The sequence below is a fragment of the Tachysurus vachellii genome, chromosome 5, assembly GCF_030014155.1.
Source record: "Tachysurus vachellii isolate PV-2020 chromosome 5, HZAU_Pvac_v1, whole genome shotgun sequence".
NCBI classification, from domain to species: domain Eukaryota; kingdom Metazoa; phylum Chordata; class Actinopteri; order Siluriformes; family Bagridae; genus Tachysurus; species Tachysurus vachellii.
This window is the reverse complement of record NC_083464.1, coordinates 4,259,489-4,286,426: the sequence shown is the minus strand read 5'-3', so window position 1 is coordinate 4,286,426 and position 26,938 is coordinate 4,259,489. Positions and strand designations below refer to the sequence as shown.

Sequence of the window (26,938 nt, the reverse complement as noted above, 5' to 3'; positions counted from 1 at the left end):
TCAAAATATCCTACAAGGATTGACGTGACATACGGCTAAGTACGGTGACCCATACTCAGAATTTGTTATCTGCGTTTAACCCATCCAAAGTGCACACACACAGCAGTGAACACACACACCGTGAACACACACCCGGAGCAGTGGGCAGCATTTATGCTGCGGTGCCCGGGGAGCATTTCGGTGCCTTGCTCAAGGGCACCTCACTTGCCAGCCCGAGACTTGAACCCACAACCTTAGGGTTAGGAGACAAACTCTCTAACCATTAGGCCACGACTTCCCCCAGATGAGATGCAGTGATTATACAGACCAGAGACAGTCATTGCTATTAGTTTTAGGAACATTAATGTATTACATTGCTTCAGAGAGCGATATTCATCAACAGTCATGAATTACTTCCTTCTTATGGTGAAATCCTGATACAGAAGAGAAATGAAAGCCTGTGGTCTTGTAGCTTGTTTTGGTTCTCTTATGTAACTGACGTCAGGTTGTGATTCGCATCGGTTCAGTCGAATTTAATGTTATTAGTGTTGCACGTATAACAGTAGACGTCTTCACAGGGCAGCTTTAGAAATCCAGATGTAGAGTTAGATCCAATTAGATCCATATTTTTTAACATCTAATTAGTATGTTTGTTATGTGAGTTGGCCAACAATAAAAAAAAATCCTTATTCTGCAGCTTTAGTAAATGTAGCATGTTGAGAATAATAACTAGCTGGTTTGTTTTAACTTTAGTGATAAACAGTGTAAGTAGAGAAGGTGCTTGGAGCGGTGTAACATTCAAGCAGATTCAGCTCTAGGATGTGTTAGCCTAGTGGTTATGGTGTTGGACTACTAATCAGAAGGTTGTGAGTTTGAACCCAAGGTCCACCAAACTGCCTTTGCTGGTCTCCTGAGCAAGGTCCTTAACCCTCAATTGTCATGTATAAAATGGAAGTCTCTCTGGATGGTGGTGGTGTCTGCCAATTGCTGCAAATTTACAGAAAATGGGTTTAGCAACTAGATAAAAAATAAATAATCTTTGGGGATTTGGTAGTCTAGTGGTTAAGGTATTAACTACCGATTGGCAGGTTGTGAGTTTGAATCAAGCTGCCACTGCTGGGCCCCTGACCAAGGACCTTAAAGATTAGTTGTATAAAATGGCTTATTATCCAGGTCACTCTGAACAAAGACATTTGCCCAATGCCGTAATTGTAAAACCCTGCAGCTGAAGGGTTTGAGTATAGTTACGTCTTCATCACTGTATGGCTGGGCTATTTAGTTGGCGACCCGCAAGGCAATTTTTTCCAGCCCTTGAAGTCTAGTGTGAAAAAGACATCTCTAGAATAAATTTATTTCAGTCGGACAACGGACCTACAGTTATAAGTTGACGTGCATTTGTTCCATTTAGCACGAGCCACAGTCGCAGCACAGTGCAGCAATCACGTGGCGTTAGTCGAGTGGCGCGAGTAGCATCTCCTGTGAGCATTATTTGTTTTGTTCATTTCTTACTTTTTTTTTTGTTTGTTTGTTTATTTTTACAAAAAAATTGGTAATTCTAAATGAGTGTCATAAATACAACTTATGGGCTTGTATATTGTTGTTATGGTATAAGGCAGTTGCTCCGCCCACAACTGCAAGGCGCAGAACTGTACTGACAACCAAATAAGCAGTTTAAAACTTCTTTTATTTATTCCACATTCTTGTTTTTATATACAGTCCTATGATATTGACTGTGGGTCGTGAAATTTGTGTGTTTACAGACGACAGATGCTCTTTTGGTGGCCATTGACTCTGAGGTAGTGGGAGCTGTTGATATTCTACTCAACCACCGGCCAAGACGATCCTCCAAACCTTCCATTGCTGTTAGTCGCTCTTTTTATTTCCCTTCTCTTTTCTTTCTTTGCAGTTCTCTAACTTTATAACATACTAAAAGTTTATTAAGGATGTAATCTGACAGTGTATTTATTTATTTTCTTACTTACTTATCTATCTTTATAGCTATTTATTTATTTATTTATCTGTTACAATCTGTTATTAAAATTACTGAAATATAATGCTTGAGGATTATTTTATATTTATTGTATGATTTTACAATATCATTTCTTATTACAGTTCTGCCATAACAATCCGTTATTATGAATTTGATATTTTAATGTAGATATGTTTATTAATAAATATAACCATGATTTAGATGTGCAGTATGTTTAAAAGCTAGACATATATATTTGTGTATTACCTTATGTAGTGTTTTATTACGTATATATTTTATATGTATGATTTTATTGTTATAATAATTATAAGCAATTGTTGTGCCTACACCGTTATCTATTAATGTGTGTGTAATATGCACTTTAAATCTCTTTTGCTATCACGGCAATTGTAGAAATCCTCTCTCTTATAGCACTTTAATCAGCAGTCTTTAATTGAGTGCTTTAGAGAGCATCGGTTTCGTGACATTCCTCAGCCATTAGCAAATAGCTTTAAGTTCCATTAATAAACACTGTTGGGATGATGAAAACTGCCTCGGCCGTTCCTAAGTGCTTTTCCATCTCAGCAGCTGCATGTGTGATAGTTCATGTTCAGTGCTATCAGAGGAAACAGGCTGTAAATTACCGTAATGACTTGAATACAGTATTATTAAATTAATTTCAAGGATACAAACAGCTAATAAATCAGAGGACTACACTGAAGGACACAATGGCATCCGAAACCTGTATTGACTTGTGTTTATCCAGGATCAAGCAGCAGGGCAGTGAAGTAACTTTCTGGTCAATGACGCAAAACCTTAATCACTGATGTAGCATTAATTAAATACCAGATTCTGTAACAAGTGGCAAAGAACTGAACTGGATTTGGTAAAGAGAAATGTTTACTTATAAAGAGACCATTGTTTTTCTTGTTAGGTTTATCTTATATTTATACATCAGCATAGTTATTGTGTTTACAATGAAAGGTAGTTTCATTCATTCATTCACTCATCTTCTATGCCTATCTCAGGCGTCATCGGGCATCAAGGCAGGATACACTCTGGACGGAGTGCCAACCCATCACAGGGCACACACACACACACATACACTCTCATTCACTCACGCAGTCACACACTACGGACAATTTTTCCAGAGATGCCAATCAACCTACCGTGCATGTCTTCGGACCGAGGCACAGGGAGAACATGCAAACTCCACACACACAAGGCGGAGGCGGGAATCGAACTCCCAACCCTGGAGGTGTGAGGCGAATGTGATAACCACTAAGCCACCGTGCCCCTAGGTAGTTTAATCGTGAAATGAAAAAAAGCTTAGTAGTTTTTAAAGGAAAGTATCTGTTGGTCCAAAAATTGCTGATACTCAAGGATTTTTATTGGTGGCAGAAAAGAAAAATTCTGATGTTTGGTATTTTTATGTTGTTATCGAGTGGTTGAATGTTTGTACGATTGATAAGGAACCATCAAATTATATAACAAAGCGACAAAGCAAGGACACCTGTCTGATGTTTTTTGTTTGAAACATATTTGAAAGGATTAAACTTATAGATGTTGATCTGCTTGATGAACTGAAATCACTTGTTGTTTTATAGAAACTGATGCAGCGGATCCAAAACCCGGAATATTCCACCACCATGGACGTGGCACCCGTCATCCTGGCTGCTCACCGGAACAACTACGAGATCCTGACCATGCTCCTGAAGCAGGATATCTCACTGCCCAGACCTCATGCCGTGGGCTGCGAGTGTACTCTCTGCAACGCCAAGAACAAGAAGGACAGCCTGCGTCACTCCAGGCACAAAGCGTCTCTTCTCATTATTAATCTTCGTGCTCTTATGTGTCCTGTCCCACTGATTCACGGCTAAAATGTTTGAAAATTTTATTTGAAACTTTTCCATTTCTGATTAAACGGCTTGTTTCGACCTGAAGTTAAGTTCTAAACAACAAGTAAATAATTCAATATGAGGGATTAAACCTGGCCATGGTCTAAGATGAGTTCAAAACATATTTGATGTGATGCTCCTCCTGGTATTTCTCTATCTCTCTGTTTTGTCCCAGTTCGTTCCCTTGTAGATCTCGTTACAAGCTAATCAGTAATCATCATTGTGAAACATCTTTAATGAACAGAAGAGTGAGATTGATCTCTGAGTGTAAAAGTATAATATTCCTGTGTTTCTTTCTCTCTGTTTTGTCTAATGCAGGTTTCGTCTGGACATCTATCGATGCCTAGCGAGTCCGTCGCTCATCATGCTGACAGAGGAGGATCCGATTCTGAGAGCGTTTGAGCTCAGCGCTGACCTCAAGGAGCTCAGCCTGGTGGAGGTGGAGTTCAGGTACAGAGAGAGAAAGAGAGAGAGAGAGAGAGAGAGAGAGAGAGAGAGAGAGAGAGAGAGAGAGAGAGATGGAGAGAGAGAAAAGGAGAGAGAGAGAAAGAGAGAGAGAGCGAAAGAGAGAGAGAGAAAGGGAGAGAGAGAGAGAGAAAGCGAAAGCGAAAGAGCGAGAGAGAAAGAGAGAGAGAGAGAGCAAGAGAGAGAGAGAGATTTAGTGAGAGAAAAGGGGAGAGAGAGTTTGAGAGAGAGAGAAAGAGAGAGCGAGCGAAAGAGAGAGAGAGAAAGGGAGAGAGAAAGCGAAAGAGAGAGAGAGAGAGAGAAAGTAAAAGAGCAAGAGAGAAAGAGAGAGAAAATGAAAAATAGAAAAAGGGAAAAGAGAAAGCGAAAGAGCGAGAGAGAAAGAGAGAGAGAAAACGAAAGAGAGAGAGAGAGAGAAAGTAAAAGAGCGAGAGCAATAGAGACAAAAAAGAGATAAAAGTTGCAACTAATGGTTGCAGTTATATATGGAATCAGTACTAACACTCATGATATCTTGTCTTTATACTGTATCAGTCCACCGCTGAGACCAGGTCAGATTCTCTATGTTGTCAAAGGACAGAATAAATCAGATGTTTGAATTTTTATAGTCTGCGATAATTCCAGGCTGGTTCCCATTAACGGTGATAAATAATGGATGGGCTAGATTCTTTGGCCGTGAAAAGCAGCGTTATTCATCTTAAACGACCTGTCATAGTCAATTTTAGCCTGAGCACCAAAAGAGTCGGCCGCCAGCTGGTGTCCATGTGGCAGGAATAAAAAAAAAACTTTCTTAATTGATTCCCAACAGTCCGGCACACATGCTAGTTACAAGCAGGTAACTAGCAAGACTTAACTAGCAAGTCAAACCAGCAACAAAACGATTTAATTGAATCTAGAACTTTTCTTTTTCTTTTTGCTCGGGTCACAGGACAGATTATGAAGAACTAGCCAAGCAGTGCAAGATGTTTGCCAAGGATTTGTTAGCACAGGCACGAAACTCTCGTGAGCTTGAAGTCATCCTGAACCACACGAGCAACGAGGATCACAAGAATAAGAGAGGACTGCTGGAGGAGCGCATGAACCTCAGCCGACTCAAACTCGCCATCAAATACAACCAGAAAGAGGTAAGGAAGCTCACGTGACCAGGAGATAGTCAAAAGGCTAACAATGATAATGCTAACTACCGTTTATGTCCAGTCTTAGCATATCTTCTTGCTTATATCAATGGTAGTTCACGTTGTCGTTGGCATGACCAACGTCTTTAAAGGAGCAGTTAGCATTTTTAAAGTCTTCGGCTGCCTGTGAGTGGAATTACAGTCGAAACACTACTTGACTTCATCTTGCACCCAACTGACCCCACATCCAATGCTGTCTTTAAATGGACATTGTGTAGATCTGACTGGGGCAGAGCTTATTTCAAGCCCAGAAAAACACCTGAAATGAGCAGTATTACAAAAGACAATATTACAGATGATATTACAGACAGATAAACATTTGAAATCAAAAAGGAAATTAACATTTATTTTCATTATTCTTGTGGTAATTTTTAATAATTTATTTTGTCTATTTATTTTTTTATTTTCAAACATTACAACCTGCACCTTTAATTTTATTATTTTTAAACATTACAAACTGCATCTTTAACTATAATATGGAATCTTTTTACAGGACTGGAATAGCATTAAAAGTCTATAAAAGGAAAAGCTAAAAACATAATATTTTATTAAGTAAATAGATTCTTAATAAATATAAATCATAGACCTTTGAGAGAAATGTCTCTCCATGTTTTATGTTCACTCCATTGGGAAGATGTATTTTAAAACAAAGTTTATTAATATTTATTGGGATCAATTTCTTTAAAGTTCTGGCCTGGATCAATGTTCTCTTGTGTGTCTTAATAAAAGTTAAATTATGGCTGAATAAACTTCAGATTGATCTCCGTTCTGAAAAGTGTTTGTGTGTGTTATTTTGTTCAGTTTGTGGCTCAGTCTAACTGTCAGCAGTTCCTGAACACGGTGTGGTTTGGTGAGATGGCGAGTTACCGTCGTAAGCACACGGGGCTGAAGCTGCTGACGGTGCTGAGCGTGGCACTTCTGTGGCCTCTGCTCTCCGTGTGCTACCTGCTCGGCCCACGCTCACGCGTCGGCCACATCATCCACACGCCCTTCGTAAAGTTCATCATCCACAGTGCTTCGTACCTCACCTTCCTCCTCCTGCTCAACCTCTACTCGCTGGTCTACAATGAGGACAAAAAGAACACCATGGGCCCGGCGCTGGAGATGATTGATTACCTGCTTATCCTCTGGATCATAGGTGAGCGATGTGTCTGGGGTTTTCAGACTAACAATATTAGCTATGAAAAAATTCAAATTTATTAGGAACACCAATGGTGGCAGCAGTATAATGCGTAACATCATGCAGACACAAGACGAGAACTTCATGTCAAACACCAGAATGTGGGAAAAATGTGCAATCTCAGTGACTTACCAGAGGAAAGATCAGAGGAGAACTGTTTGAGCTAACAGGAAGTCTAAAATGCTAACAATCTTTACAAGCATGCTGAGCAGAAAAGCATCTGAGAAGCCCAGGTTCTGATGGAAGACATCCAGAAACACACTAAAGAACGTTTAAGCAGCTCCTGTAGAGCAAGACACCCCTGGTGGTGGGGCACTAAAGACACGGGCAAAAAGGTTCTAGGGCACTTTATATGTTCTTTTTATTCAAATGTTCAATTGTTATGAGACATGAAACTGCAGGTTAGTCTGTCAGGTCTGTAACTGTCCTTCAGATAAAAGAGAGGAAAAGATCCGCTAGATGGTGGAAGATCATTGCATTATTCTGTGTGTGTGCGTGTGTGTGTGTGTGTATGTGTGTGTGGGTGGGTGGCTTCACTGTGCTTATTGTCTTGTGCTTATTGTGATGTATTTAGAGCTCATACAGAGAAGCTTGTATTGTATGGGATGGAAAGTTTGTGTGTGTGTGTGTGTGTGTGTGTGTGTGTGTGTGTGTGTGTGTTTGTGTGTGTGTGTGAGAATAGTGTTAATCTCATTTAGCTCTCCAGAAGATGTAATGCCAGATTGCATTTCAGAATCGTTTCCCAAATGCACACAAAGAGACTTTTTATAAGACACAATTCATCACATCAGGTCACGGTACAATGATATCGTTTTATTGAATTTTTTTTGAATAATTGCAAAATTGGAACTGGAAATGCTAATTGCTAATGATTGCTAATTGCTAATTGCTAATAAAATTGCTAATGATGATTAAAAAAAATTGTAAATAAAAGTATTTCAAGCTACATATATAATATACAATAAAATACAATGATATAATAAAAATAATGAATTATTTATTGTTTTTATTATAATAATTATTATTTTAAATGTTTATTAATAAATATGTCTACAGTCTGATATTGTGTCAGAAATGTGTATTGTGACATTTTTATATATCACCTTATTAATATTACATCATCACATTTTTATTTCAGTTGTACCTTTCCTCTTGTCCAGCAGAGGGCTCTGGCAATCACAGATCTCTGCTTTAATAAAGAAGGTGGTCAGCCTGTAAAGGATATATGAGCATATCAGAATATTTATACACACTCGAAAGCCTTTTGGCTTCTTTCCTAGCTTAAGCTTTTATGATGATTTATCACTGTGTTGGGGGCATTTAGGTACATGCTGGTGTGATCCAGGGCATTAAACCGAATGTCAGCCTGAAGTCTAAACACTCTAAACAGAATTTATTGAACTGAGTGAGGATCAGTGTTCATCCTTATCTTTACTCCCTCAGTGTTACTGGGACAAAAGTCTGCAAAGGAATGTCAGGAATGTCTCATCATAATCCACAGAGCTGTGTATGAGCTGTGTATGAGCTGTGTATGAGCTGTGCCCTTCTCTCTCTCTCTCCCTTACTATCTTCTTCTTTCCTTCTCTATCTCTCTCCCTTTCTATCTCTCTCTCTTTCCCTCTCCCTCTCTTTCCCTCTGTCTCTCTCTCTCTCTCTCTCTCTCTCTCTCTCTCTTTCTTTTTCCCCCTTTCTGTCTTCTTCTCTCTCTCTCTCTCTCTCTCTCTCTCTCTCTCTCTCTCTCTCTCTCTCTCTCTCTCAGGGATGGTGTGGTCAGATGTAAAGCGGCTGTGGTACGAGGGCTTGGAGGATTTCCTGGAGGAATCGAGGAACCATCTGAGTTTTGTTATGAACTCTCTGTACCTCGCCACCTTCGCACTTAAAATAGTGGCTCACAGCAAGGTTAGATATTAACCCTTTATACCAGTAAACCGATGATTCTTTGTGTCAGCAGAACAGAAAGTGACAAATGAGGTGTCTGTGAGTCTGATCTAAAATAAATCAGGACTCTGTTGTTCTTTCAGTGTGTTTTAGACGTGTGTTTGTCCCTCTGTTGATGATCTTACACTGAATTTTAGTGTTGAAGAGAAATCTGAGCTGCTTTTTAGATGAACAAACACTCGGAGCTTCTCAGAGAGCAGAAACGGGTTTGATATCAACATTTACTCTGAAGATACAAACATCTGTGTTCAGCATTTATAAATAGCATTTTGCTATAATTTGTACAAAAACATTGCCCCTAACAAGTTAGTTAAAAGCAGAAACAAATTCTACAAAAGTCCTGAGTTTCTACTTTCATATGAGCTTCATATTAACACCACTGTGGAGTGAGACATGAGGAAGACATCCAATGATGAAGACAGACATAACCAAACAGGAGGAAAATTCCAAAGAAAACCTTACATTATCAGACTTCTTAAAAATCAGCTTACTCATTGTGTTTATTTGTTATAAAAGTCCTTCCCCGTATAAGCTGTTGCTATAGAAACGATAATGTTAGAACCACTTCGATGGCACTATCATATGTACCTTGGATACATGCTACACCAAATTTGCAGTGGTGGCTCAAGTGGTTAAGGCTCTGGTTTGTTGCTTAGAGGGTGAATGTTCAAGCCCCAGCACTGCCAAGCTGTCACTTTTGGGCCCTTGAGCAAGACCCTTAACTCTTTCTGTCCCGGGGGACTGTATCATGGCTGACCGTGTACTCTGATCCCAATCTCCAAAGTAAAGATATGGAAAAATAAGGCTTCTATTATAACCATATTCTATTCTATTATCATATAGTTGTATGTTTTATATGTATAGATGTTGTGTATATGTGTTTGTTTGTTGATTCAGTTCAAAAACGGGCATACTGACCGGAAATTTTGGGACGCATCTCATCCCATCCTGGTGGCCGAGGGACTTTTCGCCTTTGCTAACGTCTTGAGCTACCTGCGTCTCTTCTTCATGTACACCACCAGCTCCATCCTCGGCCCTCTACAGGTAAACACCAGAAGCACTGTTTAATCACAAGTACACACACGGCTTTGTGTGCAGATAACCTCTACCAGGTGTGTTTATATACAGCTCATCACCGACACGCTAAGAAATCGTCTAAACTCATCTCTGTCCACTGCGTACTTGTGATTGCAACAATATGTTGAATTTACAAATCAGACAACAATTAATGACACAAGAATGAATGACTGCTCTTATTTGTTTTGACATTTTGATCTGTACTTTTATTTTGACAAACTTATTTTGCTTTCCGGTCCTGACTCCGCCCCCTGTCCGTCATTGGTGTGTTTGTCTATGCAGGCACCTGTTTTTGATTTTCAGTCATTATTTTTTCTGCATTTAAGCGTTGTTTTAGTTTCATAAGCTCTTTTTGTCAGGGTTTGACTTTTTCTTCCATTAAATTCTGAGTAAAATAATTTTTTCTCCGTTCTTTTTAACGTTTTTCTCTTCTTATCCGGTTCTTAATCAGGTTTTCTTTATTGCACTGACTATAGAAAGAAAAATATACAAATATTTATTACTAATAAAGAATTTACTCGTATTTACATCCAGCTGTGTCAGAATTCATGAGAGTTTGTGAGAAATCAGGATATTAAGATGAGACAGAAATGAAAATGTTTTATTCATTATATTTAACCTTCAACACAGGAGAAATACAATAAAAGTATTTGTGGTTTAATTCCACTGTTTAAAGGTTTTGTTGTAGCCATCAGACTCATTTAACCTCAAATCCTTCTCTATAAAAAATAATACCAACTTACCAATTTCCTGTAGATTTAGAGAGAGAGAGAGAGAGAGAGAGAGAGAGAGAGAGAGAGAATATTCAGTACAAATAAAATCTAGGAAATTATATTCACATGTATATTTGATCAGCTAATTTGTCTGTTTATTACTTGAATTTTGCACTAAAGCTACAAGGCTAATGTGGCTAACAAATGATTTGTAAAATGATTTTCCCTTAACAGTATAATGCTTCATGATATCATTTGTTAATAACAACTTTGGTCAATTTGGTGGTTAGGTGGTTAGAATTATGGCCAAATTCCCTCAAAAACAAATTTCTGACACCAAACAGGTCTTTGCTAATAGACTTCATTTGAGAGAACTGTATGTAAGGGGTTTTTTACACCTGGTCACTTCATGCGTTTTCTGTGATCCGATAGCTATCCGATGGTAAAAAGACCAGGTCTAAATGCCCTCCGAAACGTTTTCAAGACGGATATAAATCCGATGGTTCAAACCCCTTCAGGAGGTGGTCTGGGACGTGTTTCAGATGAAACTGGACAGGTGTAAATGAATGTGGTTGTTCAAGCCACATACGTCAGCGCTATACTCCTCCAAAACGGAAGTACGTCACTCGCAAGTGACTCACGAGTCGTGCATCGTGCCAGAAACAAATAAATGTAAATGTTGTTTTTTGTAGCATAACCATCATAACGAGTTTTTTCATCTTCTTTTTGATCACATTCTGAAAACCGCACACACCAAAGCGTGTTCAATTTCAATTACCCTGGAAACGAGGTAAACTATATTTGCATTTTGGGCGGGAGTAGAAAGATCGGTTCGATATCGATATGTGGCCTAATGTAAATGGAACAGATTTAACAAATCAGATAGCTATCGGATCAGAGAAAACACATGAAGTGACCAGATGTAAAAAGGCCCTAAGAGAGGCAATTGTGGTCACATTTGATGCTCAGCCTAAATTAGTCTTGCTGCGTCCACCATTTTATGGACTTTAGCATGCAGTATGTGTGAAGTTATTCATAAATACTCTAAGAATGATCTAATTAAGCTTAAAAATTTCTAACTATGAATCTTATCTTAAGAGTGATTCATGACCAATCACAGAGCAACTCTGAACAAGGAAAATACAACAGCTTTTATCTTAGAGAGGAGGCGGGGCTTAACCTGTTACTAGGTGACACATTGTTTAAAAGACTGATTGGTTGTCTAATAAAAAAATAGGAGCGCTTTTTTGAGTCTATTTGAGATGTATATGGTGACAAAAATAATCCCTACACAATGTAATCTGTATCATCTTATTAACTCACTATCATTATTAAATATTATATACAACAAATTTCTTCTCCCTCGTCACCTTTCGGCCATTTTCTCCATTTTCGGCCATTAAAAGAAACTTTTAATCCTCTTAAAAGTCTTCCTCACATCCTCACTACTCCTAACACCTTTGAGCTCTTTTAAGGGTTAAGATGTTTTATGAATATCTTTTATCTTTACTAGGATTTTCTCTTTAATTTTAAGGGAAACACCCACATTTATAAGACTTTTATTAGACTTTTGTCACTATGACCATTAGGCCCAGGATATTAAGCTTCCAACATTCAAATCAAATCAGCAAAGCAGATGTTACCTTATTTCATGATTTACATTATATGCATGTAAACACCTGACGCACATCATTTAGCTTGTTGCTAGTGATCTTTCTGCATGTAAATCAGCACTAGCTCACAAATAATTATTCATCTGTATAGTAAAGCAGAGGAAAAAAAGCTTTACTTTATTCCCCCAGTTTTGATTGCATAATGCCCACAGGACCTGCCTGATAACCAGATGGATTCTAGCGAATTCTCTCTTTCTGTTTCTTCTGTCAAAATCAATCCTTTCTCTTTCCTTTGGTCTGTTTTTCTCTGGCAGATCTGAAGCGGATTTTTTAAGGTCGCACACAAACGAGCATTTCGACCTCTGGATATTCTGTTTGTTGCAGATCTGTTGTGTAATATCTCTTTCTCGGTTTCTAGCAGCAGTACAGTTGTGTACGAATACGGCCGAGCGTACCGTATGGATAAACGAGTTCTTTGCTGCTTACTGGCTTTGTGTCACGTCATGCTGTTTTTGGATGCCGAAGTTACTCTAAAAACAGCGGGTTAACTGTGTACTGACTGCTGTGGTGTTATTCTAGCTGGAATGGTTACTCTGAGTGCAGGAATACCTTTTCCATGCTGTCTCTGTTCTAGTAGACGAGCTCACGTCGTGACATCAGTGCTTGGCATTACAGTATGGAAATGTGCTCAGAAATATGGAAGGCATTTCTCTCTCACACACACACTGACGCACACTGTTTTTCTCTCTTTCTCATAAGTCTTTATTTATTAAACCCTGTTACAATACAGCATAAATATTACAGTTGTATTGTCTAACCATGTTTATAACATTTATTAGTTTTAATTAATTTATTTAATTTATTTAAATGTGGGGGGACACGGTGGCTTAGTGGTTAGCACGTTCGCCTCACACCAGGGTTGGGGGTTCGATTCCCGCTTCCACCTTGTGTGTGTGGAGTTTGCATGTTCTCCCCGTGCCTCGGGGGTTTCCTCCGGGTACTCCGGTTTCCTCCTCCGGTTCAAAGGTAGGTTGATTGGCATCTCTGGAAAATTGTCCGTAGTGTGTGATTGTGTGAGTGAATGAGAGTGTGTGTGTGTGCCCTGCGATGGGTTGGCACTCCGTCCAGGGTGTATCCTGCCTTGATGCCCGATGACGCCTGAGATAGGCACAGGCTCCCCGTGACCCGAGGTAGTTCAGATAAGCGGTAGAAAATGAGTGAGTGAGAGAGAGAGTATTTAAATGTGTCTTGTTAAACTGTGTAGTGTAATGTGTCACGTCTCTGTGTTCATACACAATTTATATCAGTTTCAATGACAAATATGTTTTTTTTAATCATTTCAACACTCAGAAAATCATGTGGTGCAACCACACAGTACATGAAGGGAAAACTAGAATAATTAAAAGAATAAAAACTATATAAAAACATCCAAAAGAACATTTCTCCAACAGTTTGGCCTAAAATTAAATTCTTTAAATCTTTTCTCTGGTTGCAATAAATACATTCACTTAAGAAACGTATGCTTAAGTATGCAGAGGTTTTTCATTTATTAAGCAGAAGAGAATCTGCTTGAGTGGTTAAATTTCATCTTTAAGCGTACATTTCTTAAATAAATAAACAGTGTTGTAATAATAGCACCGTCATTGGTGTGTTTGTCTATGCAGGCACCTGTTTTTGATTTTAAGTCATTATTTTTTTCTGCATTTAAGCATTGTTTTAGTTTTATAAGCTCTTTTTGTCAGGGTTTGACTTTTTCTTCCATTAAATTCTGAGTAAAATAATTTTTTCTCTGTTCTTTTTAACGTTAGAACACACATCTATTTGACTATAGAACACATGACTTAGTAAACTGTAGTAAACGCTAACCTTCGCTTTGTCGGGCTCATGTGAGGTCTTCTTTGTGATGTAATACCCGGCCTACACTTGCTTAAAATCATGACAAAGTAAGAGTCTTTTATTGTCTGTTATGCATTGTTACATTTGACAAAATCAGTCATTTACTAATAAAGACATTAGTAAAGCTGTCCTGTTTGGCAAAATGTTACGAATGTAAAAGTTTTAAATTCATTAGCCTTTTTAATGGTTTACTTAAGTTGTGAATAACGTCGCAATACGGTCGCACCACCAGACCTATTAAAAAAAAGACATTTTTACTAAAATGAATTCTATTTGAGGGGGGCACGGTGGCTTAGTGGTTAGCACGTCCGCCTCACACCTCCAGGGTCGGGGTTCGATTCCCGCCTCCACCTTGTGTGTGTGGAGTTTGCATGTTCTCCCCGTGCCTCGGGGGTTTCCTCCCCCGGTCCAAAGACATGCATGGTAGGTTGATTGGCATCTCTGGAAAATTGTCCCTAGTGTGTGATTGCGTGAGTGAATGAGAGTGTGTGTGTGCCCTGTGATGGGTTGGCACTCCGCCTTGATGCCCGATGACGCCTGAGATAGGCACAGGCTCCCCGTGACCCGAGGTAGTTCAGATAAGCGGTAGAAGATGAATGAATGAATGAATGAATGAATTCTATTTGAAACAACGCATGCACATAAAAAGGGATTTTGGAGATTAATTCAAGAGTTTACACAACAATCCACACAATATAATGAAATTCTTCTCTACGACTCCTCCAAACCTCTGATGTGACACGGAAGACACGATGTATATCATGTAGTTACCTAAATAATCTTGGAATATAGTAACAAAAAAAAAACGCATGTCAGGTGATCGAACCATCACGGGCCACTGAAGCTTTTAGGAAACATTTCACCCGAAGAAAGATGTCCATGTTATTTATTTGCTGTTAGAATGAAGAAATGTGTATTTGAGTCATTTTGACAGATACTTGACAGACACGTTGTATTTTTGTATTACTTTGATAAATTGTCTGTTCTGTATAACATAGCATCTGTACGCCTTGAGTTTTCATTCTGCATGTGTTCAAGTGTGAGAGGATTGCGTTCCTAATGTGGAATTAAAAGCTCGTTGACACATTAACACTAGCACCGCTTTAATAAACACTCATTGTCAAGCTGGAAAGAAAGCAGCTCTGCACGGACTAAAGTAATTTCTTCATGTGAATAAACTGTAATCGAGCGCATGCGGTAGTAACACATGGTTATAAAACCCAGACTGTCCAAAATATGCAGCGGTAATGAAACTACGTCAGTAAAAACCCAATTGAATGCAGACAATTTGCACAATATGTTTATTTACTTGTGAATGTGTGAGTCACAACCGTGGTGTCAAGCCAACTTTATTTCTAAAGCACATTTATAACACCACAGGAGCTACCAAGGTGCTGTACAACAGGATTAATAACTCAATATATAAGTATATAATTATAATAATGATATCATTAAGTAAAAGAATTAATACGATAATATTAAAATAATAATGAAGGATTATAATAATTAGGATGGATTTTTTTACACCGTGCTGAACGTTTGTTGATGTTAACAATCATTCCTGCTGCGTCTCAATATCAGGACATAATCAGCTTTTCCTCATGCTGTTCTTCCTTCTGTTTGTTTTGTTGTTACTGGGAAGCTTTGTTGTGGATTATCTATAAATCCTGTAGCCATCCTGTATCTGGTGTCTGGACAAACCCCACTGGTTGTTGACTCAGCAACCTTCCAGACGTTTTCCATGGAAGTGTTGCTTGTGCTATGTTTCCGTCCGGCCCCAGCGACTTGGTCACAGCTGTCTGGCTGAACGATCGGTTAAGATAATTCAAGAAATTCTGAATCACCTCTGAGTAAGTCGTTGTCCTCGTTGCGTTTTCTCAAGAGTGGGAGTCAAAGTCGGGGTGTTTGCATAGCTGTATTCGTTGTTGGCGAGACCTCTGAACCTGTGAGCTCGGCCATCTGGATATCACGCTACATCACAGCTAGTACCCTCCGATGCTAAATCAGCCCTGTGAGAGATTAGCTATTTGAATTGCTTTCAACTTGACTTGTCTGTGACAGGAGAATAAATCACAGGTACTGAAAAATGGGTCATTTGATCATAAATCTTTCACACAGTCCTTCATCCTTTCTGAAGATTCTAGCTTCTAGCTTCTAGCTTCACAAACATCAAGCTAGTTTACACACGTCTAGGAAAATCTGAACACATTTTCTAAAGCCACCAAAATAACAATTTGCGTAAATAAAATTCGTAATCATTGTAATATTTTCGCTTTGTATAATATTGAACAAATTTGAATAACTATGCAGGTGCTGACTTTACTGTTAATTACCACAGTCAGTCACCAATTAGCCACCTGCCTAATATTGTGTAGGTCTTGTTTGTGCCATTGTAACAGCTCTGACACATCGTAGCATGGATCTACAAAACCTCTGAAGGTGTGCAGTGTTATCTGGAACCGAGGCGACCACTAATGCCCCTTTTCCACCGAGGCAGTTCGAGTGCTGGTTCGGAGCCAGAGCCTAATTTAGAACCAGTTCTTTCTGTTTCGACAGCCAAAGCACCGGCTCTGAACCAGGAAAAGTGCTTCTTAAGTAGCACCAAAATGCTGCTGGTCTAGACTTAAGAACCGCTTATGACAGGGGCTGTGGGCGGGGCTACTGTTAGCGAATTTGATAATATACCATAAGTATACTAGTGTTTAATAACACTTTTACTTTACCGCAATATGATACATTATCAGCACACATGATAGTAGGTAGCTACATGCTAAGGCTAACTTTTTTCTGTGTTAATGATAAAATAACGTTATGTACTTGTACTTGTATCGATTACAACCTCCGTTTATACAGATTACATGGAGCTGCATGTACACGTTTTATTCGCCGCGTTTGGATGCCAATGTATGTTCGCAAAGCCATGAGCATTAACAGTAAAGCAACATCCGCCATTGTTGATGTATTTCTGTTTGCCGCTGCTGCGCTAAAGTTGCTGGGACACGTGAGACGTATACAGTGACGTCACACTCGGCGCTGTGATGCTCTCTAGCCGGTGGAAAGGCAAACCGGTTCTTAGAAGGTTCGCCAGTGGAACCAACTTTGAACCAGCACCAGCACTAGCTCTGAACCAGCACCCGGTTCTTTCCGGTGGAAAAGAGGCATAAGAGCAGCAGATCCTTTAAATTGAGATTTAAATTCGTGTTCCTCAAACCATTCCTGAACATCCACCTGAATTACAGGAGCCAAAGTTTCCCAGCAGAACACTGTGCCACAGTATCAAGATCATCAATGCTATTCACGTCACCAGTCAGTGGTTTTAATGTTATGGCTGATCGGTGTATATGACAGCGCTGTTCAGTTCAGTCAGCACTTTTCTACATAGTTCTGACAATTTTTTTCGACAAGGCACGTAGGGGGATCCAGGCAAGCTAGGTGATGCCAGTGTTGATGCTACTATATTAATAGTAGTAACCCCCCATCCTTTACATTACCAGGTTGCACAGTTGCACTTTATGTGGCTAGGACTTCTTACTAAGTCCTTATCCCTACTTTGTTTTATGTAGCACCCTGGTCTTGGAGAAACGTTGTCTCATGTCACTGTGTACTGCAACAGCTATATATGGTTGTAATAACAAAATAAAAGCTTCTTGACTTGACTTGATTTAAAGACATTTGTAATCTGTGTAAAAACGGTTCAATTGATAAAGTGTACAACATACCTGATAAAGAACAGCCTTGTCTGATTCCCCGTTTTACATTAAAGGCAGTGCCTAACCCTCCGTTGATCTTGAATACACTTTCGATATCGTAGTACATCACCTTTATCATTGCCATAAGACTGGGGTTGAGACCAAAAGCCTCCAGGGTTTTCCAGAGGTATTGGTGCTCAACCCTGCCAAACTCTTTTTCCTGATCCAGTGAAATCTGACCAAGGTCAATTTCCAATGAGCTGGAGACTTCCAAAATGTTTTTTTTTTTCAGTCCGAAGAAAAGAACCACGAGGGGGCGTCTATTTCATTGACTCCTTTAAAACTTGAACGGACGAGAGCTCCTTGTGCTTTTGTGCCCAATAGATCCACCATTAATGCTTTTTTTTGCTTTGAGGTTCTCAGAATGTTCTCTGTTTCCTGTGGACTCAGTTAAAGCCTGGAGTTTCACTATATCTACCTCCAGCTCTCTTAATGTGATCTCTTAGTGATGTTCCTTGTGACGTTGGCAGTGTACTCCTGACAGAGCTGCTGGATTAAAACCTTCACATGGTCCCATCATTGTCTACAGGAGGAGAAATCTCTCTTTTCTTTTCTAAAAGAGGTCCAGAAAAATCTAAAAGACTCAATAAAATTAGCATCATTTAGTAAAGAAACATTAAAATACCAATATGCACTTCTGGGTTTAAAAACTCTACATCTGACTAAAAAGTGGTCTGAAAAACTAACAGGTGTTAGCTTTAAAAACATTGAAATTATGTTTAAAACAAAAAAATCTGTTTAAACTAACTAACGAAATCAAATTGTCTCTACAGTGCACCCCTGTGTATTGTCTTTCAGTTCCATGTTGTCTTCTCCAAACATCTACGTGTTACGTGCATACAGTACTTTGATGCTGCATGAGGTTCTGTGTTCTGTGTTCTGTGCATGATGTTCCTATGGATGTTCCTATCCATTGAGTCATTTTAAGTACAGTTAAAATCTCCTTCTAAAAACAGATAATCTTTCAAATCACAGCTGGATAAAAGTTCACATAATTTATCAGGGCTCTCAAGTTTTGAAGACAGGCAAGAGTGACATCTCCAACCCTCCAGGTTTTGTTCAAACCGACTATCGAAAATACCCTCTGGGCTTTAGAATTAGAATGTAGAAGCACTAAAACCAAGGCTGCAAGCTTTGCTAGCCTCCCAAATTGGTTCAATCCAGTCACCTTTGTAAAAAGGAACCAGGGACCTCTATTACTCATACAGTATATTTTCTGGCACCATCTCAGGGCCCCCAGTTTGAGAACCACTGACCTAGACTACTTGTTCTGAGAAGGTGTTGTCAGTAAACAGGCTGTAAAACAGATGGCTAAGTTACAGACACTCATGAAAAACTGATGCTGATTATCTGGGAAAGTTTCTCTAACAGCAGTTAAAGTGTCATCGTTTGTGTCAAACACGTTGTGAATTTGTTGTAACATTAAATCAGGAGATCATGGCTTACTCTGTGCTCAAAGTGATGCTCGCAGCTCCAGTGGTTTTCTCTGTGGGTGAACGAGGATGATGCTGAACAATTCCAGTTAAAATATGCTTTTTTTCATTGGTTGTTGCGTTAAATCCTACCCATATACAATAGTGCTTTTTTCTGATTGGCTATTGTGTAGCCTCTTTTTTTTATTGGCTGATAAGTGGCAAGCTCGTCTAAGAACTCCAGGGGAGACGCGCTTGATTCCTGCCCGGTTCCATAGAGACAGCGGTGCGTAGAGATACATGTTGGGCGCTGCGGCTTATTAAATATATGATAAATAGTCAAAAAGTTTTTCTGCGTGAGAAATACAATGTGTGGCGGGAGAACGTGAGAAAAGACCCAAATGCGTGACTGTCACTCTCAATGCGTGACACTGTCAACCTCCTGTTTAATGTAGGATTCTGGTTAAAAACTGTTTGGCAAAGAGAATGCCTACTCCTGCATTTACTGAACTTAATGAACTCAACACTACCTCTCCTTCCCATTCCATCATCCATCTAGAATCATTTTCTTTGTTGCTATGAGTTTCTTGTACAAACATTACATCTAAACGTTTTAGTTTCATTAATTCATAGAGTTCTGTTCGTTTTTTAACATCCCTTCCTGCCCGTATGTTTAAAGAAGCAATGCTAAAATCAGTCATGAGTAAAAGTATAAAATACAAAACGATTAGCGTTATGCTACAGAGTAATGGGTTACAGTATGCACTTTCTTCCTCATCACACAGCAGATCGTGTCTTGTTCTGGTTAAAACTTTTTAACCGATATATTTCCTCTTGTGTGAAGCTTTTATTTTTTTCCTTTATTATGGTTGTGGCTGAGTCCACAAAGCTTTGTTTATCAGGGAAGTGCTGGTCTACTTTAACTCCTTTCATATACTTTGTTTTTTGGAGAAACCTTTTAATCTCTTTAGCTTTAAATGTTCCTTTTTGTTCATTATTTTGTTTGTCCTCATCACTGTCTGTTTCTATGTTAGTGTCTTGCTCACTGCCCGATTCCATCACTGCATCCTGACTGCTTACGATTTGTTTTTCCCGTTCCGTTTCAACAAGCCCTTTATTCCTGGTCTGTGGCCACTACTACCTGCTTTAGAGTTCCTCTTGGATCTGACTACAGTGAAACCTACATCCTCTGTGATCAGATCCGTATTGTCTGTAGCTACAGATTCATCGCTACTTTGATTATTGACTTTCTCTGTGTTCTGTTCTGCTTCTGGCTCAGTAATTTTCCCTTCTTCTTCATGACCCTCTGTGTTACTTTTTTGCTGTACACTGTCCTCTTCATTGTCCTGCTTGTCTTGCCGACTTTGTCACAAGCCGCTAAAGCGTCACACACGCACACACACACACACACACACACACACGCACACACACACACACACACACACACACAGACACACTACTCGCTACACACCACTCAATGCTCACTCAAATCATACAACATAAAGAAAATAGCAAAAAAGCTAGAGTTTTTACTCACACCTTCACTACACGCTCTGCCAGCGCTCACACACTCGCTCACTCGCGCATGCGCACAGAAAGAGAGAGAGAGAGAGAGAGAGAGAGAGAGAGAGAGAGAGAGAGAGAGATGGGGAGACAGAGACAGGGGAAGAGAGGGAGAGAAGAAAAGAGAGATGGGGGAGGGACAGAGAGAAAGAGACAGAGGGAGAGTGAGCGGGAAAGAGAGAGGGAGAGAGAGAGAGAGAGAGAGAGAGAGAGAGATGGAGAGACAGAGACAGAAGGGAAGAGAGGGAAAGAGAGAGAGAGCTGGGGAGACAGAGACAGAAGGGAAGAGAGGGAGAGAAGAAAAGAGAGAGAGAGAGAGAGAGAGAGAGAGAGAGTCAGTTTTATAGACGAAGGTTGAGAGTTTGAATCTCAGGGCCACCAAGCTTCCCCTCCTGGGCCCCTGAGCAAGGCCCTTAACTGTCAATTACTCAGCAAAGGTAAGGATAAGGGTATTTAATTAAATGTAGAAAATAAATTTGATATAATTCATCAAAATATTTTCTTTTTCAACTTTCATTTGCTCAACGTAGTCATACTTTGAAACCCCCGAGTTTAATAAGCCCAAAAACAGCAACTTTAAATGCTTCCTGAGCCACAAAAACAGTTTACAGTAGTCTGAAAAAAGCTTTTAAAGAGAGAATGTCTTCACGAGTCTTAATTACAGCTGATGTTTGCCTGAGGCGTACTGTGATTGTGGGTCTGGAAATAACCAATAGCTGTAGACTGAACTAATTAAAGTCTTTGTGTGTGTGTGTGTGTGTGTGTGTGTGTGTGTGTGTTTATTTGTGTATGTAGATCTCTATGGGTCAGATGCTGCAGGAGTTTGGAAAGTTCCTAGGCCTGTTCCTCTTGGTGCTTTTCTCCTTCACCATCGGCTTGACGCAGCTTTACGGAAAAGACCAGAAGGATATGTTCAAGAGCAAATACAAAAACAAGGACTGTGAAGGAATCTTCTGTGAACAGCAGAGCAATGACGCCTTCCACACGTACCGTTCAGTTGTTATCGCTTTATGCTAGATTATTTAGCAGATTAAACATAACGTTATATCTTTTCACTCCATCTTCACCATTAATAGAGCCGTTACATGATGTAGCAAAGTGCTGAAACTGGTTAGGTACCATGGGACACGTGGGCGGCGCTAACAAAAAATAGTACAACTTCTCGATTGATCAAAAGCAATCAAATTTATTAATTACTGTAGATTAAATATTTATTATAACAATATTTATCTTTAGAGATTTAAATTTATTTACTCACACTAATATATATTTTTTGTTTTTGATGCATCAAAAAGCTGCTGTTTCAAGAAAATGAATCCTAAATGCCTTTCTCTTGGTCACTTGGTTTGCTCACTACGTAGGATATAACAGAACGGTATTATACACCCTACCTAGTGCACTACATACACAGTGAAAAGATGTTTGATATACAGCCACAGAAAACGTTTGATAGGCATCCTGAGGTTTTTTTTTTGTTTTTTTGTTATTTTTTTTATGAGATTTAAGAGAATTTGCACCCTTGGGTTAGGATTTGGAAATATATAAGATATGCTGTACAAATATAATTCCTGAAACATTATTATCAAAATATACTTATTTTATATCACTGGTATATTTTTTTGTTTGTTTGCAAGCTTGCATGCTTGCTGGGGGGCACGGTGGCTTAGTGGTTAGCACGTTTGCCTCACACCTCCAGGGTTGGGAGTTCGATTCCCGCCTCCACCTTGTGTGTGTGGAGTTTGCATGTTCTCCCCGTGCCTCGGGGTTTCCTCCGGGTACTCCGGTTTCCTCCCCCGGTCCAAAGACATGCATGGTAGGTTGATTGGCATCTCTGGAAAATTGTCCCTAGTGTGTGATTGCATGAGTGAATGAGTGTGTGTGTGTGTGCCCTGCGATGGGTTGGCACTCCGTCCAGGGTGTATCCTGCCTTGATGCCCAATGACGCCTGAGATAGGCACAGGCTCCCTGTGACCCGAGGTAGTTCGGATAAGCGGTAGAAGATGAATGAATGAATGAATGAATGAATGAATGCTTGCTTGCTCGTTTTCATTGGTGATTTGTTTTATTCCTACTTATTTATTTTGAACTGCAAATCTATAGATCATGATACATTGATGTATCATGGACTGATTGACTCTGGATCTTAACCTTACTGTGTCTCGTTTGCTTTCTCTTCTCTTCAGATTTATGGGGACGTGTTATGCACTCTTCTGGTATATCTTCTCTCTGGCCCATGTGGCGCTCTTCGTGACTAGGATCAGCTACACAGAGGAACTGCGCTCGTTCGTAGGCGCCCTCATCGTCGGCACGTACAACATCGTCGTTGTGATCGTTCTCACCAAGCTCCTAGTGGCCATGCTGCATAAGAGCTTCAGACAGATCGCCGTGAGTGAATTTATAAGCTTTAGATCTGTTTACACTATAGCAAGCAACAAAATGACAAGTGATCTTTGGTTGCCATGGTTTCAGGTATCGGGGACAAGATGATTCCATGCGAATTAGTTGTTACACTCTGATGCAACGAATCCAGATGTTTGGCTTTTATACATGTGGTCTGACTTTTCTTCAGCTTCCTGCTTGCAACTTTAGTCTCTATCTCGAATTTACTTTTTGACCATCAAAAACGTTTGCGGTTTTGTCTCATCCTGTCGTAGCTTTTCGCTAAATGTTTTTAGAGACATTGCAGAGAAAAAGGTAAGCAAGTAGCAGCTTGCTTTGCTAATCTAACTAATCGGTGCATTAAATTCTAAATTTTGATTTTATTTATCACATACGCAATCATACAAAATACGACATGCAGTGAAATGATTTTTACGACTGTCGAAGTAAAAATAGCCAATTAGTAGAGAATAAAGTAGAAAATTAAGGAACAAAACAATAAAATAATATATATACTTATTATATATATATAGGGGGGCACGGTGGCTTATTGGTTAGCACGTTCGCCTCACACCTCCCGGGTCGGGGTTCGAATTCCCTCCTGCACCTTGTGTGTGTGGAGTTTGCATGTTCTCCCCGTGCCTCGGGGGTTTCCTCCGGGTACTCCGGTTTCCTCCCCCGGTCCAAAGACATGCATGGTATGTTGATTGGCATCTCTGGAAAATTGTCCCTAGTGTGTGATTGTGTGAGTGAATGAGAGTGTGTGTGCCCTGCGATGGGTTGGCACTCCGTCCAGGGTGTATCCTGCCTTGATGCCCGATGACGCCTGAGATAGGCACAGGCTCCCTGTGACCCGAGGTAGTTCGGATAAGCGGTAGAAGATGAATGAATGAATATATATATATATATATATATACTTATACATAGAATGTGTATGTAGTGCATTATTTAATGTGTTTATCTTACTGAGCCTAGAAAATCGGAGGCGATTCTAACTGGGCCACATGTGCGCTCTAATCTGATGCTTTTTTTTTTTTTAAAACTTTGTTTTGACTACAGAACCATGAGGACAAAGAATGGAAATTCGCCCGGGCTAAACTCTGGCTCAGCTACTTTGATGATAAATGCACGTTGCCTCCTCCGTTTAACATCCTTCCATCTCCGAAAACGCTGTGCTATTTATTGACCAGCCTGAGCAAATGGATCTGTTCCCACACGTCCACTGGAAAGATGAAGAGACAGAACAGCCTCAAGGTCAGTCGATGTTGGACCAGCGAGAGAAAACACAACTCAGACGGATTTGTTACGAACTTGACGATGGTTCGATACGTCTTCAAGGGGCTTTATTAAGTCTGTTAGATGAAATGTACATGTCAGAATTTCACCACTGGTAATAGAGATAAGATGGATGAGGGGAGAGGAGGGATGAGTACACACGAGGCAGAGGATTGAGAGAATGTTCTTTTTATTAAACCCTTATTTTACGCTACGCCTTTTGGCACTCGAGTGCACAGCGTAAATATATAAGTAAACAAAACTAAAATCATGTTAGAATTTCATTTCATTTCGTCTCATCAAGTCAGGGATACTTAAATTCAAGCTCTGTTACTCTCTGGCGTCCGGCAGCCTCCTGAAGACGAAAGGAAACAAATAAATTGCCTACTGTAGACTATACACAGATGTAGACACTCATTCATTACCCACTCGTTCTCTGCAGCTCATCTTTACCTTCACAGAAAACACTTGGCCGAGACGGTTTTCTTTAACGGAGACGTCTCATTTTTGTAACAAAATACGAAGCAGTTCCAACTTTAAGTTGAAGTGTCAGGAAGCCACTGTTACAGTCACATATTAAATCAGCAGCTCTGAAGTTGTATCAACATTTTGTCTCACTGACGTTAAGGGAACAATTATGTAGTCCTTTTACTCACATCATAGCATTCAAGTTCAGGTTAAGTTCAGTTAACTCAAATATGTAATAAGGTAAAGCTGCATCCCACATGACTACACACTACGCACTCACACTATGCACTACATGCTCTAGTGTCTAGTGTAGTGTATAGTCGTATCATCTCAGAAGGAACGCTGATTTATTTTTTTTTTACTAATCGGACGAATAAGCCAATGACATCAAACGCACGTAACGTGGCGTCGCTAGTTTTAGCAGAATTCTGTGAATTTGAAAAATGTAGAATTATAAATCACACAACGTGGGATCATTAAAAAGACACGAAAGTCGACTTGTGGATCCAGTGCCAGCACGTGGTAACCCCGCCCCCTTCCACACTACGTAAGTTCATAAAGTGCCCAACATTCCACACTTTTTTTGACTCACACTACAGTGCGCAGGTATGCAATTTGGGGCCTGAATCTTTAAATCCACAATATTGTAATTTTAAAAAGACTTAAGTGTTTGGTGTTGGTGTCTTTCTTTCATAGTTATGGGAATATTTTCTGTTACTCTCTGTATTGGAGAAAAAACATTGCTCTCTTTTTTGTTTCCAGCTTTCTACATTAATGGCTCAGAAATGTAAGGCCAAGGAATTTGCTGTGGTTGTCAGAAAAAAAGAAAACTCGTAAAAGCATAGAGATTGAAGTGGAAATTTACTCTTCTGGAAATGGTCTCTTTCTGTGGTTGATGAATATTCTTTCTGATTTGATTATTTGGTTCTGGTTTTCAGTCCAGACCAAAACACAGAATGCTGAAGGTCAGTGAGCGATGGCCTGCTAGGTGGAGACAGACTTCTGGCGACGTTTCTTGCTAATGTACCAAATAGCTATTTAGCTATTTATGGCAGGTCATGAACCACAAGAAATATATTGAATTTCTTCTGGTATCAATAATCTATCTATCTATCTATATATCTATCTGTATGTCTGTCTATTTTTTAAGAGTGCAGGGTTCTGGGTTTGATCCTGAGCTTGGGTTATTTCTTCTCCATAACGTTTACTGTATAGGGGTTTCCTCAGGGTACAGTGTTGTCCTTCTACCTCAAAAAAACAAGCTGATTACGATAGATTAAGATAAATCACACCTTGTATTACTATGATATAGCAGGACAATTTATCCTAAAAATTTCCATGATCATAATTTATTATGAGGCATATACAACACCTACTGCGGGGATGAGTTAGCTCAGTAGTTATGGTGTTGGTTTACTTATCAGAAGGGTGGGAGTTTGAGTCCCTGGGCCACCAAGCTACCACCACTGGGCCCCTGAGCGAGGCCCTTACCTCTCAATTACTCAGCTGTGTAAATTAGATAAATGTAAGTTGCTCTGGATAAAGGTAATTTCCAAAATGTACATTTTCAAAACTGCTATTCGTCCAAAATCCTGAGGAAAAATTAACTAGGTCTCCTCTCCATCCCTCTGGTTCTTCCTGGTTTCCTCTCATTTACAGTGACTTTACCATCTAACTCTGTGTTCATGTGAGTTTGATTTGATCGTGTGGTTCTGGGTTTCAGGAGTGGAGAAACCTGAAGCAGAAAAGGGATGAAAACTACCAGAAGATCATGTGTTGCCTGGTGCATCGTTACCTGACCTCCACACGGCAGAAGATGCAGAGCATGGACCAGGCCACGGTGGAGAACCTCAATGACCTGAGGCAGGACCTGTCCAAGTTCCGCAACGAGATGAGAGACCTGCTCGGCTTTCGCACATCCAAATATGCCATGTTTTACCCCAGAAGCTAAAGCCATGACCCAAAAATTTGCTGTCTAGCATGCCTGGAAATGTTTCTTCTTCTAATTGTACAGCAGGGACACATTGCAGTCCTGGGACTGGAATTCTATAATAATGTATTTATTCTACACACAAAGCCTCCAGATTCAGAACTTAACGTCAAAGATTCCTGATCGTCACAATTGTTTTCTAAAAAGTGTCTTTCTTTTGGACAATCGTATCCAATAAAGTTTTTTTTCTTTTGGAAAA

The 26,938-nt window shown here is 39.7% G+C and overlaps 1 protein-coding gene across 1 annotated transcript in view; it reads left to right on the top strand.

Moving 5' to 3' along the window:
- Nucleotides 1-26,938, top strand: part of trpc1 (transient receptor potential cation channel, subfamily C, member 1) — a 30,749-nt gene extending 3,811 nt beyond the window's left edge. The window contains exons 3-13 of the mRNA XM_060869546.1: nucleotides 1,740-1,841; nucleotides 3,556-3,758; nucleotides 4,165-4,296; nucleotides 5,240-5,435; nucleotides 6,288-6,624; nucleotides 8,426-8,565; nucleotides 9,502-9,648; nucleotides 21,423-21,613; nucleotides 22,811-23,012; nucleotides 24,066-24,260; nucleotides 26,473-26,938. Coding sequence (XP_060725529.1) covers nucleotides 1,740-1,841; nucleotides 3,556-3,758; nucleotides 4,165-4,296; nucleotides 5,240-5,435; nucleotides 6,288-6,624; nucleotides 8,426-8,565; nucleotides 9,502-9,648; nucleotides 21,423-21,613; nucleotides 22,811-23,012; nucleotides 24,066-24,260; nucleotides 26,473-26,700 — 2,073 coding nt within the window. The 3' untranslated portion in view covers nucleotides 26,701-26,938. The remainder of the gene's footprint in view (nucleotides 1-1,739; nucleotides 1,842-3,555; nucleotides 3,759-4,164; nucleotides 4,297-5,239; nucleotides 5,436-6,287; nucleotides 6,625-8,425; nucleotides 8,566-9,501; nucleotides 9,649-21,422; nucleotides 21,614-22,810; nucleotides 23,013-24,065; nucleotides 24,261-26,472) is intronic.